Source organism: Erigeron canadensis, chromosome 3 (genome assembly GCF_010389155.1).
Source record: "Erigeron canadensis isolate Cc75 chromosome 3, C_canadensis_v1, whole genome shotgun sequence".
Taxonomy (NCBI): Eukaryota; Viridiplantae; Streptophyta; class Magnoliopsida; order Asterales; family Asteraceae; genus Erigeron; species Erigeron canadensis.
Window position 1 is genome coordinate 36,939,537 of NC_057763.1, and position 18,685 is coordinate 36,958,221.

Consider the following 18,685-nt stretch of genomic DNA (forward strand, 5'->3'; position numbering starts at 1 on the left):
TGTCTAAGTCTCTAAACCACAAGATTGTCATTCATCCATGAATGACCTAAATACCTCAAAGTCTTGCAAGATCTTTACTTCTAATACTTCAAGCTTTAAATCAACAACTAGTTCATTCTTCCGGAACTACCTATAAAAATAGTAAACAACTAAAAAGTAAGCGAATGCTTAGTGAATAAACTTGCATACAAATATATATACGAATGGGGGGCAAAAACACAAAGGACTATCGCATGTAGCCAATCGTACCGTCATACCATCACTTGCATACTCACTTTTGCGCTAATAAACACATACATGGATCCACATACGCTAAACAATCATCAACATGATTAACTATCGGGATTTTTAGGCCCCGGAGGTTCTTAGGCCTCATAAACACTATGCCCCATATGGGCCTACGCCGAATCAATCACCACACATGGATAAATAAACTTCAACATGATGTGGTCAACACCACACATGGACAAAAGGCTTCAACATGATGTGGTCGATTGACCCAACGTATACATAAAGGTATGCAAGAGTACCCACCTCCTCCGCGACTAACAACAATCAACAATGCTACAACAAGTGCAAAGCTTTCAACCTAGCAAATCAATACAATATGCACATAAGACTTTATTCATAATCTTGGCTAATTCACTTAGCCAAACTATTGATTCACTAGCATTCCTATACACCCAACCTCAATTTCCTTGAGTTGGCTTAAAATCAAGTTTCACTTAACAAAGTTCAATCTTTCAAAATCATCAATCTCAATTATCTATCATTTTGCTAAAAATCTCATCTTACCACCAACATGTGGCCATTTCATCTTAATGCTCAAAATTATCAAATTCTCATTTTGGCCATAATGGTCACTAACAACTCAAACCAATAAGTTCATGCAACCCAATAATCATAATTCAAGTTATAAACATTAAAATGTGGGGATATTGGCAAAATCATGATCCGACCCAAAACCCCCAAATTAGATGGTTGCATGAACCCTAATTCTTGAAACAAACATCAAAACTAGGTTAAATAAAATAGATTGTTACCTCAAAGATTCAAGAAATTAAACTTTAAATAACAATTCTTCCTTCCCTCTTTTCTCTCTTGAAATTCGGCCACCACCACTACGATACATAAAACCTAATTTATTTATCTTAAAGTTATTGGGGTGTTACACATTGATACCATATTTCACATGATGGTTTTTAGTTTTTTGAGAAAATAACTAAAGAACAAAAAAAACTCAGTATAACGATTACTTTTAATGAGAGATTTCAATAAGAACCAAATGGTAAAGGGGATTTTATAGCACTATTTATAAGTTGAGGCCCACATCAATCTACTACTTCATTTTCATCAGTTTGATTTTTCACAGCAACCACTCCAGAGTCTTCAGTATCAACTAAGGCTCAATTTTTAGATTATATTGAGTTGGGTTCGGTTGGTTTAGGGCAATTTCATTTATTTAGCTCATCCTTAGGGAATTATATTGTTTTTGGAAGAAATGAAATCTATCAAAAGAATTTGAATCGGAAATAGGGATTACATAAAATGATGAAATGTTTATATTTCAACAAAATGAAATTTCTTTTTATTTGAATAACCAAACACATTAAAGAATGAAAGTCAATTCTAAATTCTAACAATATATTCAAAGGGTAATGATCAATCCTCCTAATTGTTTAGTCTAAAAATCATTTTAATAAATAGGATCGTGACATGTGGAAAGTCAGGGTGTGAGATTAAGAAATAGAATTAGTAGATTACATGTGTTAACAAGTGGATATATTAAAAAAAATTTTAGAAAAATTAATTAAGAAAATTTATCATTTTCCTTATTCAAATTATGTGATCCAAACGTCAACTTAATTTTAATGAAAAGCTGATGGGCCTCTCGTTGGTTGGGCTATTTGACCCATATCTGACTGACTCAATTCTCAATCCGAATAACCGATACACAACTTTAACTAGTTAACTAGATGAATAAAACCCTAAACCCTCTTTAACAATCCTCTGCTCTGCTGCTTCTATTTCATATCACTTGTGCTCGCCCAAAATAAACAAAAAAAATGGTTAGGAGCTTGAAAAACCCAAAGAAAGCTAAAAGAAAGAATAAGGTATTTTATTACTATCAATCCCAATATTATTTAACAATTTTTTTTTCATTTATTAATTCTGTTTATTGTAAATAAATACATATATAAGTTTGTGTTATAGATGTTACATACCACCTTCAAGTTAGCCTAGAGTTATTATATTGGGGGTGGCCAGGGAAGGGTTCGGAAACGGCCACAGGATACCCAGAAACCTCATTCTTTTTTGTTATATATATATTATTATTATATAATAAACAGGGTTCAAAGAAAGGAGATGGGTCATCATCATCAGCATCAAATGCTATTCCATCAATGCCAGCTAAAGTATGGCAACCGGGTGTTGATTCTTTAGAAGAAGGCGAAGAATTGCAGTGTGATCCTTCTGCTTATAATTCACTCCACGCCTTTCACATTGGTTGGCCGTGTTTAAGGTTTTTTCTCATACAGCTTTTACATCATTTATGTTTATTTATAAACGAAATACTTCAAAGATTGTTATAGATTTTGTTGCCCTTTTGTATAAAGTTGATAACTTTATTATTAATTTGAATCTTTGGTTGTTTGGTAAGCCTATTATGTTGGGATTGGGATGATACATTGAAATTTGTGGTTGGAATCTTCAAAATTGGGCACTGAACCAAAAAGAAGGAAAGAAACTGCTCATTTCCGCCTTCCGCGGGTTTTGAGCCCCAATACCTGGACAGTATATGGGGAGGTTAGGATGTAGGTAGACCTTACCTCTACCTAAGTAGAGAGGCTGCTTCTATTTTCTACCTAGCTGGTAGAAAAGTCCCTCCAACCTTTGCATGGGATGAGGATCCAATCAATTGGTGTTAAACTTAAACTGGCTCTCATTGATGCAATCTGGTTTCAGTCTTCCATAGATTGCATTTATGGTTTTTTAGTCTTTCCAGATTTGGCTTGGTTCATGTCGGTATTGAACCAGCTCTCACCTCTACTGTAGAATGTTTTTAATAAGTTATCGAACATATACATTGGCTGTATTTGGTGGTTGTGGGGTGAACTTATTAAGTAATAATGGAGGTTGTGAATTGAAAGAAAGTAGTATCGTTGTTTGGAGTATTTAAGTTAAGGATGGATTTTATGGGCTTGATTGGCTGCAGGTTGTGTGTGTTTTTTCCACGTTGATGATTGTTAAATCTGCGGTTGGTTGTTTTGCTTCCGTTATAAAAAAATATTAGTTAAGAATAAAAAATGACTTTGGATCTGTGTTGGGCTTTGAATATTATGTTAAAGTCATGGTTAAAGCCTTTAATTTTAACCATTTTTGGTTTTGGGATGTGGACTATAAGCACAAGTTTTAGTTAGCAGTTTGTAATTCTTTATCCCTCATCATTCATCAGAGTTTAATGTTTATGGTAATGAGCTTGATTTTGAAGTATTTCTATTTTGTTACCCTAGACTTGTAATTTCGGCAATCTTTGAATGCCTTTACGGTTTCAAGGTGACCGACCACCAATACGTTTCTTTTTTAAAGGATGGTAAAATATTTGCTTTGTGTATAACTACATAGACAATTTCATGTTTTTTAGTTTACATGAAGGCACATATGCATTGGTCATTTTCATTGTGTTGACTGTAGTTATTGCAACATTGGAACATGCTCTCATGTTTATTTGTCAGTATATATCGGATGTCGCCATGTCGGCCTTCAATTGATACGAAAAGTGGGTTATCGGGTCAACTTATCGCTTTGGTCAAATTTTGGTCAATTTCGGCACTTATTGGTCAACAAAAAAAGTTGACTTTTTTTAATAAAAAAAATGGGTTAAAACAAGTAATAGGATATAAATTTTAGATAAATTTATTGTATATTAACAACATATACTAACATTTATATATGTACTAACAATATATATATTTATAAAACACAAATTGTATATATTGTTAGTATATATATATATTTTTTAGATAAATTCCTTTACAATTTAGGGTATCCGATATATCCTCGATATATCCCCGATATAGCGCTTATCGGGGGTCGGCCAATACGATACCGAAAGTGATATTTACAACCTTGTTATTAGTTTTACACAAAGGCACCCAGGCACCTCATTTATGAGATCGGTCATTTTGATTTTGTTGGCTGTAGGTATTGCAAGATAGGTTCATACTCTCATTTGGGCTATTTTCTGTTCTAATTGTGCTAGTTGACAATGCTGTAACACTCTCTCTTAAGAATGGTTTTCTGAAAATGACCCCTGTTTATTGTTTGTAGCTTTGACATTGTCCGTGACTCACTGGGTCTGGTTCGGACCGAGTTTCCACACACTATTTACGCAGTCACTGGAACTCAGGTGAGATTATTTTCGCACAAAAGTTTTTCTGTTAGCATCAAGCTTGTTGCTTTTCAACTTCAAGAGCTCAAGTTTAATTATTAAATACGGCGTTATAAAGTATGTTTGAATAAAATTCAGTTAACTTATTTTTTTCAATGTTATAGATGTATTCTTTTGTCATTGATACCTGTCTTTTTCATTACTCTCTGTGATATGCTATTTTTACTATCCCAGGCAAATAATGCTCCCAATTCAATTGGAATATTTAAAATATCAAACATATCTGGGAAACGACGGGAACTAGTACCAACAAAATCAAATAACACTGACACCGATATGGACAGTGAGAGTAGTGATAGTGATGAAGATGATGAGGTGGAGAATGAGGGACCAAAGGCTCCAGTCTTCCAGGTATCACATGCCTACCATTCATGTTTTCAGTTTCATTTCACTTTACTTTCTTACATTTTAATCTAAAGGTGCGCAAGGTGTTTCACGAAGGTTGCGTAAATAGAATTCGTGCTATGACACAAAAGCCCCATATATGTGCATCTTGGGGAGATACTGGTCATGTGCAGGTATATCATCTGTAATGTTCTTCTTTTATCTTGTTCTTTTCCAAAAGGCGTAGTGTCTGTCTTCCCTAGCTTCCTTTTTTTGGTATCTAATTATACTTTATATATAAAAGTTTACACCACTGATGTCATGCAGATATGGGATTTTAGCTCTCATCTAAATGCTTTGGCAGCATCTGAAAGTAATGTTAGCAAGGATGCTACCACAGTTTCTAACCAAACTCCTTTAGTTAAGTTTACTGGTCACAAGGATGAAGGCTATGCAATTGACTGGAGTTCTCTCGTTCCTGGCAGACTTGTATCTGGTATGAACTATGAAATGACAAATGCCTTTTACATATATGTATAGCATTATCTTACTAAAGCATGGTTATTGACAAGATTTACTCCATTAGTTATATAATATTTGCCATTTCTTATTCAAAAGGGGACTGCAAGAATTGCATTCACTTATGGGAGCCAGCCTCTGACTCAACATGGAATGTTGATAATAAACCATTTGTTGGCCATACTGGAAGTGTTGAAGATTTGCAGGTACCCATTGTAGCAAGTTTTTTTCTGATATGTAAGTTTAGTTGCCCATCTTATGTTGGTAACCGGGAAACCCACCCGAGCCAGCTTTGCTGACTTGGCAGGTGTAGTGGGAGGTTCGGGTTGTTGGGTAATGGTTCAAATGTTCAATGCAGGCAACATTTTGTGTGTGCAGTTATGCAGGTCACTTCTTATTCAAAAGTTTTTTATTTTTAAAACAATTGGTGTCTTAAATTTGAACATATGATTTCGAGAATTATAATATTATATTTATATAACTGTAGTAATAGTAATTTGTTATTTTGAAAAAGCTTAAAAGTCTAGTAGGTTTCTATGTGTTAAATTTGCAGGTTTTTATGTGTTAATTTTGCATTTTGAGAGACTTTTGACCATTTCATTTGATGTATTTTTTAATTTTTTACCATATAACTCACTAGAGATAAAACATAGCCCTCATAAGTTAATTGGTCAAAAGTCTAACTCTACCAAGTACATAGACATACTTGCTCTGTTGCCTAGAAGGAAGTCTCTATTGAATTTAGAGGTCAAAATGACTGATTTGAACTTCAGATTAGTAAAGGTTCCAAGTCTTTCCGACATTATGTCAACAGTTATACAAATTTGTGACAATTTTGAGTTTTTTTAATGCAGTGGAGCCCTACAGAACCATTTGTGTTTGCCTCTAGCTCTGTGGATAAAACTATAGCAATATGGGATACCCGTTTAGGGAAATCGCCAGCAGCTTCTATCAAGGCACATGACACAGATGTGAACGTTATTTCATGGAACAGGTTTGTACTTTGTACCGCATTTTCATGTCTAATCAGTCTCTTAGGTTTCATGCAATAATATAGTTTTTGCTTTGTTGATCTCAATTAGGCTGGCAAGTTGTATGCTAGCATCTGGTAGCGATGACGGGACATTTTCAATCCGTGACCTTAGATTGCTAAAGGTATAATATAGTTCACAATATTATGAGAAAAATGGAATATGATTATTATTTTAATAGTTTGGTATCAAAATAATCAGATTTGTAAAAGGATCTGCTGATTTGCTGATAAAGCTGATTAATGAAATGGATGTTTTGGTTTATAAATCCTGATTGATTAATTAATAAACTTGCATCCGAACACCCTCTAAATACATTATTTTTCAATCATGTGGGGTGCTATTGAGATAACAAGATCGGTATCTTGTCTTTATACTTGGACCATATTTTTAATTGTTTATCTTTCAATTTCTGCAGGAAGGTGATTCTGTGGTGGCGCACTTCGAGTACCACAAACAGCCTATAACATCTATCGAATGGAGCCCGCATGAAGCCTCTACCCTGGCAGTATCATCAGCGGATAATCAACTCACGTATGAATTTTATTTGATAACTATTATAGAATTGTCTGAAGTATTTTCAAGATCATTCGCGTATAACATTAAGCTTGATCAAATTTCAGAATATGGGACCTTTCTTTGGAACGGGACGAGGAAGAAGAGGCGGAATTTAAAGCCAAAACACAAGAGGAAGTACATGCACCCACAGATTTGCCTCCACAGCTTCTTTTTGTTCATCAGGTAAATTACCCTTATGAATCTGGATGGTATTCCATTAGATTCTGTTTGATCGTTTTGTTTTTGACTTTTTTGTCGGTGCAATGTACAGGGCCAAAAAGACCTGAAAGAACTTCATTGGCATACACAGATTCCAGGAATGCTCATTTCCACAGCGGCTGATGGTTTCAACATCTTAATGCCTTCAAATATCGAAAGCAATCTTCCTGCTAATGCTGCTGCTTAAACACAATGATTAGGTAGCCCCCTGATAGGCAAAATTTTGCATAGTTTTTGTTGGTGTCGTATCCAAAGAGAACATCACATGAGAGACGGTGTGTGTTGTTTGTAGGAATGTTTTGGAATTTCAATTTTATGTGAAAAATAGTGTTGGATGATAAATGTTAATGCTGTTATTTAGTTGGGTTTTTTTTTAGTTGTACAATGATAGTCTGCGCTGCGCTATTGCTTGCATTTATCTGACTCGATATGAATATATTAACACTTTGTTACCCATTACCCATCTCAGATCAAACCAAAAGCGCCTAATAGCCGAATGTCATTCTTATTGCAATTTTGTAGGGCGTCAATCGTTTGGCAAAAAAATGAATATGATTAATTCTAAATATGTAAGCACTAATATAATTAGGCATTTCTTGATTTGTTTTTTAGCTTCTTAATTTCGTGGTGATATGAATAGGTAACAGGTGATAAAAAAGTTTAATTTTTCGAATGGACAAAGGAAGCTAACGAGTTAACATTATTTATCTATTTGTGTAATGATAACAAATTATTTTTAAGATAAATGATTAATAATTTTCATTTTAAATAATTAGCTTAAAAATTCTTCTAACCATAAAATGATGATGGAAAAAGCATACGTGATGCTAGTATTACGTGTGTTATTTACTCCTACACTCACAGACCAATGACTTAATATGTACATTTAATAAATTTCAAGGGGCAAAATTGATTATTTTTTCTTCACATCGTTGTAGTACCTATCATTTCCCCAATGATGATATAGGATTACAAAAAATAACTAATAGAATCTCATGGCATCCACTTTTGTATGATACTTCTATTAAGAGCATCTCCAATCATAATAAGCTTTAATAGCTTTTTTTGGTTGCCACATCATTTTGAGTTAAAAAATTTTACAACAACTTTTTGCATTAATTAAACAAATATATATCTATGTTGAAAAATATTAGTAGATGAATTGTAAAATATATGTAAATAACCATTTAAAAGCAAACTTAGAAGGGGATAAAAAGAAAACTTAAAAGGACTTAAATTGAAAATTAATGTAAAAAAGCTATTGGTGTAAGGGCATCTCCAATGGTGAAAAATGAAATACTTATTTTATAAAAAAAAAAGTTTTTGTAAAAGGTTGACATCATTGGGTAAGAAGACTTATTTGATTAAAAGGTTGAGGTTAGTCAATAGCTTTTTCTTATATGTATAGGAATTTAATTAAAAAAAGCTTTAAAAGAACTTTTCCATTAGAGTGACAACTTTTTTATAAATTCAAGTTAATGGAATGATGATTTGACAAAATAAAAAGCTTAATGACTTAATGTCATTGTCGATGCTCTTAGAGCTCAACCACTAAAAAAAACTTTACTTTACAATGGTTAAAAACTTTTAAGTAGCTTTTTTTTTATAAAAAATAAGTCTTTGATAAACCTCCATTGGAGGTGCCCTAATGACAGTGTACTAGTTTAGTTTCTTAATTAACAACCTAAATGTGTCTTTCATGCATGCTCATTTTCATGAATATATTTTATGTGTTTTATATTTGGCATTTAATATTATGTATTTACATAAATACTGAAGAAGTAATTTTTTGATAAGGGTATTTTAGTCTTTTATCACAATTCCATTCCAATTCCGTTGACAGATTTACAAACCAAACAGACGAAATGAATTAAATTCCATTTTGTTTCTTGACAAGAAAACACACTACACAATTAAATTTCATTCGTTCAGATTCCATTCTATTCCATCCAACTCAATTCCTTCAAAAAACATTATGCGAACTAAACGCGCCCTTATAGTTTTAAGAGGATGTGAGGGTAAAAGCAAGGCCATCTGTTGTTGAAACAGACTATCATTTTGCCATAATTAAATTGGAGGGATAAATTTACAACAATTATTATTCATCTACAATAATACATGTTTTACACAGTTATAAACTATGCAGTAAAATACGTACTTTTGTTGTAGATGAGTAATAGTTATTGTAGATTTATTACTACCCATATTTAAATGACAAAATAAGTATTATTGAAATCTTTGTTTATGTATAAATAAGTATGTATAACTTATATGATGTTAATATCATGTAATTAGATGATGTACCCCTCACAAACCTTAAAATTCAGAGAGACTATTTAAGTGGATTATCCTAATGTTAACATTATATAACATTTTCTCATTATAAATATCTAATATCTAATACTATCTTATAAAACATTTTGCTTCATATTTCTTATTCACTAATTTAAACATCTCTACTTAATATACCTATAATAACCTTGAATCTCAAGCACTCTATTTTTTTTTTCTCATCCATAAATCATTTTAATTCTCTAATTCATTCAAAATCTTTTATCTCAAAAACCATATATCGATAAGTTATGAAAATCGTATGGGCATTCTTAAAATTTCATGTTGTTTCGTTAAAGATGTCATTTGATATACTTTCGACGGATTTTTAAATCCGATGGCGGAGCCCGTATGGCTAAAGCATTTGGCTATCATACTCTATGACTTATCACCTCCTATAACCTATCACTCCACCATCTCACTGTCGCAACACGCGGATACTATCTCTCGTTATTTATAAGCAATAGTCAAGTAGGAAAAAAAAAAAATTTTTTAAAAAGGAAAAAGGGTAGTGTTTGGTTACTTTGGTATATAGGGTTTAAGGCAGCAGTGCGAAAAGAATACGCAGCCTCACTTTCACGCTCTTCAGCTTTAATTTCACAAACTCAAAGAAATTGGAGATTTAGAACAGCCTCACTTACACGCTCTTTTCATTCTTCAAATAAATCTCCAAAGATGCAATTAACTCTTGAATTCGGGTAAGTTCCTCTGTATACTTGTTTGTTTGTTTATTTACAGGATTTAATAATAATCATGTAACTATAGATTGTTTTTTAATCACTATATATGTTCTGTTCTACTGTTATTCATCACTTTATGATAATATAATCGTGACATACTAATAATACGGAGTATGTAAACTTGATGAACACCACTTTCATTGCAAAAAAACAAAAATATGTCTATGAACTGCTCACGTATCTTGCTTTCATCATTGAGAATGATTTTTTAGGGGAATTATTAGTGCTACAACTTGTGACGATGTATATTTGATTTCTATCTATATTTCAAACTTTATTGGATAATTTTGGGTGCCATGTCTAGTTGGTAGCATAGAGTTGATGCTTATTATCGATTTCCAATTCATTTTCATGATATCGAACTTCTTTTACTGATTAGTCTTTTCATGATATATCTTTTTGATAGGCTAATAGCGTCTTTGTGTACTATTATAAAATTTTTGACTATTATTTTATTTATTAATTTTAGTGGAGGACTAGAACTTCTTTGCGACTCGGTGAAGATCCATAGTGTAGATGTTGACCTTCCAGCTGAAGAAAAGAAGGTTCAAATCTAAGCAGCTCTCCTTTTAGATCATCACATTTGTGATCAAATTTGTATATTTGTATGTATGATCTTTGTTTAACTTTGTTTCTTAGTTAACCATGAAGCAATTGCTTGCTTGGGTTCGATCCAATTTAATCAAGGAGAGGCCTGAAATGTTTATGAAGGGTGACACTGTGTAAGTTCCCACACGTTTCTTGATGCTTATTCATGAAGAAAGACTATTTTTTTGTTTTCAAAATTAGAGGTGGCAAAAGGGGTGGTTTGGATAATGGTATAAAATGTAATACAGTCAAACTGGTAAATTTGGGACAGGCGAAATCGAGTCAGGACATCATGTTGACCTGAAATATTTTATAGTAGTTAAGAGTGTTAAAAATTATAATTGCATAAGCTATATTATTGTGGCGGTGAAGTATGGCCAGGTGAGTTTGACCTTTTATGATCGGCTAATGTTTTGATTTACCCATTTGGCTCTTTAAACTTACTGTATTACATATCCAAATCACCTCATCACAAGGAAAAACTAAAAAGGTCGAAATTTCCATCTTGTCAACTGAACAACGTTGCAATATAGCTCTGTCTCTTATCATGAATTGATTTCTATCTTTGTGTTCAGGCGGCCTGGGGTTCTTGTTCTTGTGAATGACTGTGACTGGGAACTGAGTGGTCAACTTGATACATCCTTGGAAAATAAGGATGTTGTTGTTTTCATTTCTACCTTACATGGTGGGTAGTCACTATGTGACTTGGTGCTTATGTTTCGAGTACGTGATACAACTTTGAAAGCTAAGGCTGTTGTCGTTTCCTTATGTACTTCGTATTGTGGATAGTTCCTCCTTCTCGGATATACTTTGATGTTTCAACTTTAAATGTTATTATTTGAAGTACCAATGTAGCTACAGCTTGCAAGACACATTGTATACTTATCATCTACTTGAGTTTATGTAGTCATAAACTAAGATATGCTTTGATGTTTCAACCTATTTAATATTTATGGTTCCATTTATCTTAAATTTCATCAAAGTCTCACAATCAAATTAATCAAGCACCAAGTAAAAAGGGAAATGGTATAGGGTTTCAACCTTTTAAGGCCGTTCCAGCGTTGTGCATCTTAAGTTAGTCTTTAGTCTCGTTCGATGGATAGGTAGATTCAAAACATGTCTTGTGATTTCAATATGTTTTGGGATTGTATGATAATTTATAGATATTCGTCAAACTAAATAAATTGATAGCATATAAAACAATTATATTATAGCATGTTAAAAAATATTTAAAGATCACCATACACCGATTGAAAAAATATTACTTAATTTTATACGTATGTAATAATTTATATTTAATTAAAGATTATATAGAGACGAGACCAAGTACTCGCGCGTTGCGGCGGTGAGATGGTGATAGGTCATAGCCTATGATAGGTCATAGGAGATGATATGTCATAGAGTGTCATCGCCAGATATCTTAGCCGTACGGACTCCGACCTCAGATTTAAAAATTCGTAGAAAGTATATCGAATGACATCTCTAATAAAATAGCATGAAATTTTAAGAACACCCATATAATTTTTATAATTTATCGATGTACGGTTTTTGAGATAAAAGATTTTGAAAGAATTAGAGGAATAAAATGATTTATGAAGGAGAGAGAAATTTGTAGTCATTGATGTATGATACATTAGGGGTGAGTTATTTTGAGAACTCCTAAAAAAAAGAACTCAAGAACCATTTAGGACCACACATTCTTTTCTTTTTTCTCTCTCTTCAATTAAATAATAAAATTCACCCAAATCATTCAAAATGTTCTAACTCACAAACCGTAAATCGTTAGACAAAACAAAAAGCATGGGTACTCTTAAAATTTCGTCCTCTTTCATTAGAGATCCAATTCGATATACTTTTGATGACTTTTTAATTTTCGTTTTCTTTTTGGTAGTTACACATAACTTACACATGTGTAGGTTGGACTTACACATGTGTAGGTTGAACAAAAATTATGATTCGGAACGGGCTTTGCTCTTAAGGATATTCATAAACCAAAGCTAGTGGGGGTGATAGGTCATAGAGGGTGATAGGTCATAGGGGGTGACCAGTGAGGGGTGATCTACTTAACGGGCTCCGCCCTTAGCCGTTATTCCTCCGCCATGGACTGACGGGCTCCGTCCTTGGCTACCATGGCTCTGCCATGGATTGACGGGCTCCGCCCTTGACCTTCATTGTTGTGTACATATGTTCATTTTTTAATTTACATGTGAAAACAATGATCTTACACATGTGTAGGAATCCTACACATGTGTAGGATGAACGCGATGGGAAAAAAATGAAAATGAAAAAGTCGTCAAAATTATATCGAATTGGATCTCTAATGAAAGAGGACGAAATTTTAAGACTACCCATGCTTTTTGTTTCGTCTAACGATTTACGGTTTGTGAGATAAAACATTTTAAATTATTTGGGTGAGTTTTCTTATTTAATGGAAGAAAGAAAAAATATAAGAAAATGAGTGGTCTAGAATTGTTCTCGCGTTTTTTTTTATTTCTGAGTTCTCAAATAACCCTTCCTCTGGTACATTATGTATTATCATGTGTACATTGTTGAAATTGAAAGTTGAAACCATATTTGCTTTATGTCTATTAATAGGGTCTTTAATCTTGTTTTAGTTTATTGCTAGATTTTAAGAAAAAATGATAATGATAGCCGTAAAGGTTATCATTAGCAGGTTAATATACGCATAAAAATTAGTATTTTATATATTAAAAACCACCCTCTTGAATTTTCGTATAACATTATAACGATAATGATAGCCGTAAAGGTTGTCATTAGTAAGTTAATATACGCATAAAAATTAGTATTTTATATATTAAAAACCACCCTCTTGAATTTTCGTATAACATTATACATATTTTAATTTTAATGTACCTAAATAATTTATTCTGATAATTATAAAGGCTGTTTAAGAATGTCATTAACAAACCCATATATAAAAATAAAAATATTGATATGGATGTAAAAAGCTAAATTAATGGTCAAGGAATCGAGGAAGGAGATAAAATTATTGTTCTTCGTTTATTAAAATTTACTGTATTATCTATTGATGTCAAATACACATCAAATTCTAATGCATTATGCAAGCTTCATTTAGATATATATCAATTAATTTTTATTTTTTTTTATAGATTTGTAACTTGACATTATAATTTTTATAATCATAATTATGACATCAACAATTTTTAATTTGTTAAAATCGAGAGTTATGATTGTTTAATAAGTTATTAGTTTAGTTGCCTTATAGTATATATAAAGATAAAGATTTATATATATATTAGATATTTTACCCTGCGCGATGCGCGGCTAGTTAAAAAGGTTATTTTATGCATTAATAAATAGCTATTCTATAGGTTTATTATGTTGATATTGATTATGTTATAGTTAATGGTTAATTCCTGGATTACTCTGGTCATCTTTTGTCTTTTCTGACATGTCGATATCACAATCACTAAACCTACTATAGTGATTACACACCAACATTTAACCTAAGATATTTTGATATCATCAACAAATCAAACGTAAATCGATAATGTAGCATGATGTAACACCCCACCGTTGGCGGAAACATGAGGTGTCATGAAAAGTACAGCACGACATGGAATTACATAGATACTGCTAAAATGAAATAGAATATAATAAATATATTCCCAAAACATGAGTTCAAAGTCTAAACGATGCTAGAACAGCTCAATACAATAAGTCCATCTACAAGATAGTCCAAGGCATGTAGCCTTAAAGTCTGATAATAAGCAATGGAGCATAATCTCTGAAGTCCAGTCCTAGCATAAAAGTCTCTATCCCTGATTTGTCTGAGTACCTGAAAAGTATACTAAAACGTGTCAACACAAAGGTTGGTGAGTTCGTAGGTTTTAGTCAAAAAGTCTAGTCAAGAAATAAGTCTTTTGTCGATTATTTTAAGTCTAAACCAGTAATAGTTCAATATATAACGAGCAGAGTTACGCCATAATAAGTCCAAAAGTCTCAATGTCTCAAAGTCCGGCCTTACGGTACCTGCCTTAGTCCAAAGTCTCAAGTCTCCAATACATACAAAAAGCACGTCATTAAGCACAACAACAAACACATAATCACATACATACAACAAGACAGAAGCACGTCCAATGGCATAAGTAACTCTATACGCACATGCTCAATATTGAACATAAACATAAATCGACAAATCTGTTTAAAAAGAACAAGTATACTTTTCACCCCAAAACATGTAAAAAGAGGGGCTACGAAACTCACCTGAAAGCAGCACAAGTAAAAGTAGCCTAGATCAACGAACAAGAGCACGAACAGTCAAATACACCTGAAATAAGCTCACTATCTGTCCAAAAGTCCTACATTGTCCACAAGTCACCCAGTAAGTACTTACTTAATTGAACAAGTCCATACCCTATACTAGTGTCTTAGGAAATGCCATTATGTTTCGTCAAATGTCATAATATATATTAATCGTCTTGTTCTCGTGATTTGTCCAATTGAAATACTTCTTTTAATAATGTCACATTTAATGTTTATATCTTGTCAAATATTCGTATGGAACGTCATAATATAACATGTTAAGTCCAGGATATAGTATGATTTATTTAGTCTTTTCGAGTCCATTAATCTTTGTAATATATATATATATATATATATATATGCATATATATACATATATATACACATTTATTTTTATTAAATTAATCCTTGTATATATATGTATATATGAAATTATCCATTTTAATTAATCCGTATATATATATATACCTAGGATCAATGTCTATAATAACTTCGATGTCACGTCATTTTGGTTCCAATTATACTTTCACTTTGACCAAGAAAACTCTAGGTTTGACTTTAACAAACCCTAATTTTGACTTTTCAAAATCCTTATCAAATTTTGACCATCTAAAAGTCCCAAAATAGACAAGAATACAAATATGCCCTTTGACCAACTTTGACGACAAGAAAATGACTCCCAACATTAGATCTAAACATAATTTCATACATAAATCGACTTTTATACCACAAAAATATTTTCCGGCCGGTTTGACCAAGTTTGACCGGCATTGACCGAACCAAAACTCAAGAACAAGTCTAGATTCAAACACAATACGTAATCCAAATCACTTTTACAACCCGGATCTAGACTAGATCTAACCAAAAACATTCAAAAAGCATATATATTTTCGGATTTATAAGTTTTCGGCTCACAATAACCAACCTCATAATACAAACACCAATCTTATACAAAAAGATGATTTTCGGATCTTCAAGGCTTCGAATCCAAGGATTTCGGTTGTATGGATCTCGGATTCAAGAGGGTTTCGGCTCAAACATCTCGGATTTGATGGATTTCGGACCTTTATTTTCAGATCTTCACACACATACACAAATATACCCGAAAAATATATATATTTTGTCAAGAACTCGGATATATATATATATGCATATATGTAACCGAAAATATATATATATAATATACAAAAATTTCGAATTTAATAGAAGGAAGAAGAAAAGCAACCGATTTATACATATATTTATAAAAAGATTTCGGATCCAATACATATATATATATATACATGACCGAAAATAATTAAATAAGTAAGAAAACATGATTTTTGGTGAAGAACCGTCGGTTTAATACATGGATCTAAGCAACTCTTACCACAAACGCAAAGAAATATGAAAAAAAAAAGATGATATATGGTGGTTGAGTGGCGGCCGAATGGTGGTTGTGGGTGGCGGCCGAGAAAGAGAGAGAAGATGCTGAAGAAAAGCCTTTAAACATTAAATCTACCATAACTTACCCAAATATAGAAAGAACAAGAAGAAAAGATGAAGATTTCATGGTGGTTCATGGTGGTTCGTGGTGGCCGATCGGTTTGTGTGTGTGTGAGAGAGAGAGAGAGGACGGCTAGAGAGAAAGGGAGAAAGAGAGAGGAAGTGAATGTGAGAATGAGGGTTAGGGTTAGGGAAAGTAGGGTTTTGTTTGTTAGTTCCCCTCCTTTGACCGAATTTGACTAGCTTTGACCTTCCCAAATCTCATTTGACTCAACAATTTAAAAAGACTCGTGACTCGTAAATTTATTTTGTTGACATAGATGAATGTAACTTTTTAATAGTTTTCCAACGGATATAAACATGACCATATTTGTTTGTTAAATCTTTAATTGATTTAATTTTTTAGTATTTGATTTATTTTGGCATTTCCATAAGACAACTAGTATTTCTCCTGTTTTCGAGTGCACACACAATTTTTCTAAAGTCTAAATGCTCGTAAAGTCCGAATAAACTATAAGTCCACTTATTCCATCGATAAAGTCTTAAAGTATAATGACGTACATAAACGAAATGAACTAAAATGACCGTAAAAGTACTTCGGGAAGATATGCTCAAATGACGGTTGTCACACATGATATCTATATATTCATCAAACGAAATAATATATACAGAGTAAAAAAACTAAGCATGACAAAAATTTAGTCATATAAAATACACATAAATACAATACGAATAAGTAAAAAACTAATAAGATAAATAAGAGAAAATCATTATAGTTTTTGCTTTCAGCTATGCTGAAAAGATGGAGAAAAAACCTTATGTAGTGACGGGAAAAAATAATCCTAAACACAATTAGGAAATAAAGTATTTTATCTCCAACAATCAAGAAATTCATTCGTAAAACTCAAAATAACTACTATTATCATTATAAAATAGACATTTTTTGTGGCTAGAATAATCAATTTTGGTTAAGGTTTCGGCCAAGAAAACGAAGGAGAAACAACAAAATTGTTTGGTCGTGTATAACCTAATAATATTAGAAAAGGCAATAAAATATCATGGATTATGAGTCATGAATTATGAAGTGTTTATAATTAAAATAAAAAAGTTAAAAAATGTCATGCAAGGTTAGTTGTGATTTTTTATATATGTTTGATTTATATAAATATAAATTATATATATATACATATATGCTTTTTCTATATGCCATATTTAAAATATATGTATAATTATATTATATTATTTAATGAAAATCTATTAGTGTGAAAAAAAATATGGAGGTGCCACGTAGGATAAATCCTATGTGGCATGTTTAGAGATAATTTTAATTTGAGGTGGATGACTTTAAAAAGTCAGGATAACTATTGTTTTATTATGTATATATATATATATATATATCAATTTTTTTATTACTAAAAATAGTAAACTAATTTTTAAAGCACAATAAGTTAACATCTAATATTGATAATGTCGTTAAACCGTTGTATACTTGTATTAGACATGAGTCTAAAATATAGTAAAAGATATACGAGTAGATAATAGAAAAAAAGTAATGTCAAGAGTGGCATTCGAACCCACGCCCTTTCGGAACAGGTCCTAAACCTGACGCCTTAGACCAACTCGGCCATCTCGACTTTTGTGATCGAAAGTTAATTTTATATTAGAAATATGAAATATGATTTGAGTGTTATTAATCGAAGTACCAATGCAGCTACAACTTGCAAGACACATTGTAATGCTTATCATCTACTTGAGTTTATGTAGTCAAGATATGCATTTCAACCTATTTATGGTTCCATTTGTCTTAAATTTCATTAAGATCTCAAAAAAAAATTAATCTAAGTAGGAAGTAAAAAAAGGATGGGTACAATTTTAACCTTTTAAGGTCACCGACATAATACATCTTAAATTAGTATTCAGTTTCGTCCGATTGACAGATAAAATTCAAAACATGTCTTGTATTCCGTTACAATATGTTTTAGGGTTTTATGATAATTTATAAATATTCGTCAAACTAAATAAATTGATAACATATAAAACTATTATATAATAGCATGCTACAAAATATTCAATATATTCAATATTATCATACATTGATGAAAAAAAAATATTACTTGTTATTGAATAATATAATTTAAATACATTGGTAA

The 18,685-nt window shown here is 32.0% G+C and overlaps 2 protein-coding genes and 1 non-coding gene across 3 annotated transcripts; 2 read left to right on the forward strand and 1 right to left on the reverse strand.

Annotated features, from left to right (window-relative positions):
• Nucleotides 1–1,977: 1,977 nt before the first annotated feature.
• On the forward strand, nucleotides 1,978–7,486 carry LOC122592670 (protein HEAT STRESS TOLERANT DWD 1). Its single transcript, XM_043764954.1, has 12 exons — nucleotides 1,978–2,114; nucleotides 2,352–2,524; nucleotides 4,333–4,411; nucleotides 4,628–4,804; nucleotides 4,873–4,971; nucleotides 5,105–5,273; nucleotides 5,396–5,502; nucleotides 6,151–6,290; nucleotides 6,379–6,451; nucleotides 6,746–6,861; nucleotides 6,951–7,068; nucleotides 7,157–7,486. The coding sequence occupies exons 1-12, from the start codon at nucleotides 2,067–2,069 to the stop codon at nucleotides 7,289–7,291; spliced, it is 1,434 nt and encodes a 477-aa protein (XP_043620889.1). The 5' UTR covers nucleotides 1,978–2,066; the 3' UTR covers nucleotides 7,292–7,486.
• A 2,458-nt stretch (nucleotides 7,487–9,944) lies between these two features.
• LOC122593834 (ubiquitin-related modifier 1 homolog 1-like) lies at nucleotides 9,945–11,697 on the forward strand. The gene is made up of 4 exons (XM_043766284.1): nucleotides 9,945–10,133; nucleotides 10,645–10,720; nucleotides 10,815–10,897; nucleotides 11,339–11,697. The coding sequence occupies exons 1-4, from the start codon at nucleotides 10,111–10,113 to the stop codon at nucleotides 11,454–11,456; spliced, it is 300 nt and encodes a 99-aa protein (XP_043622219.1). The 5' UTR covers nucleotides 9,945–10,110; the 3' UTR covers nucleotides 11,457–11,697.
• A 6,391-nt stretch (nucleotides 11,698–18,088) lies between these two features.
• Nucleotides 18,089–18,169, reverse strand: TRNAL-UAG. Its single transcript has one exon. It is a non-coding gene; the product is annotated as a tRNA-Leu (tRNA).
• Nucleotides 18,170–18,685: the final 516 nt, after the last annotated feature.

Bases quoted from the DNA above. Each gene is read 5' to 3' on its own strand.
- LOC122592670 (XM_043764954.1), top strand. From the start codon at position 2,067: ATGGTTAGGAGCTTGAAAAACCCAAAGAAAGCTAAAAGAAAGAATAAG. The intron at 5,274-5,395 runs GTATGAACTATG...CTTATTCAAAAG, and splicing joins TCCTGGCAGACTTGTATCTG to GGGACTGCAAGAATTGCATT. The intron at 6,452-6,745 runs GTATAATATAGT...CAATTTCTGCAG, and splicing joins GTGACCTTAGATTGCTAAAG to GAAGGTGATTCTGTGGTGGC.
- LOC122593834 (XM_043766284.1), top strand. From the start codon at position 10,111: ATGCAATTAACTCTTGAATTCGG. The intron at 10,134-10,644 runs GTAAGTTCCTCT...TATTAATTTTAG, and splicing joins CAATTAACTCTTGAATTCGG to TGGAGGACTAGAACTTCTTT. The intron at 10,721-10,814 runs GTTCAAATCTAA...TTTGTTTCTTAG, and splicing joins TTCCAGCTGAAGAAAAGAAG to TTAACCATGAAGCAATTGCT.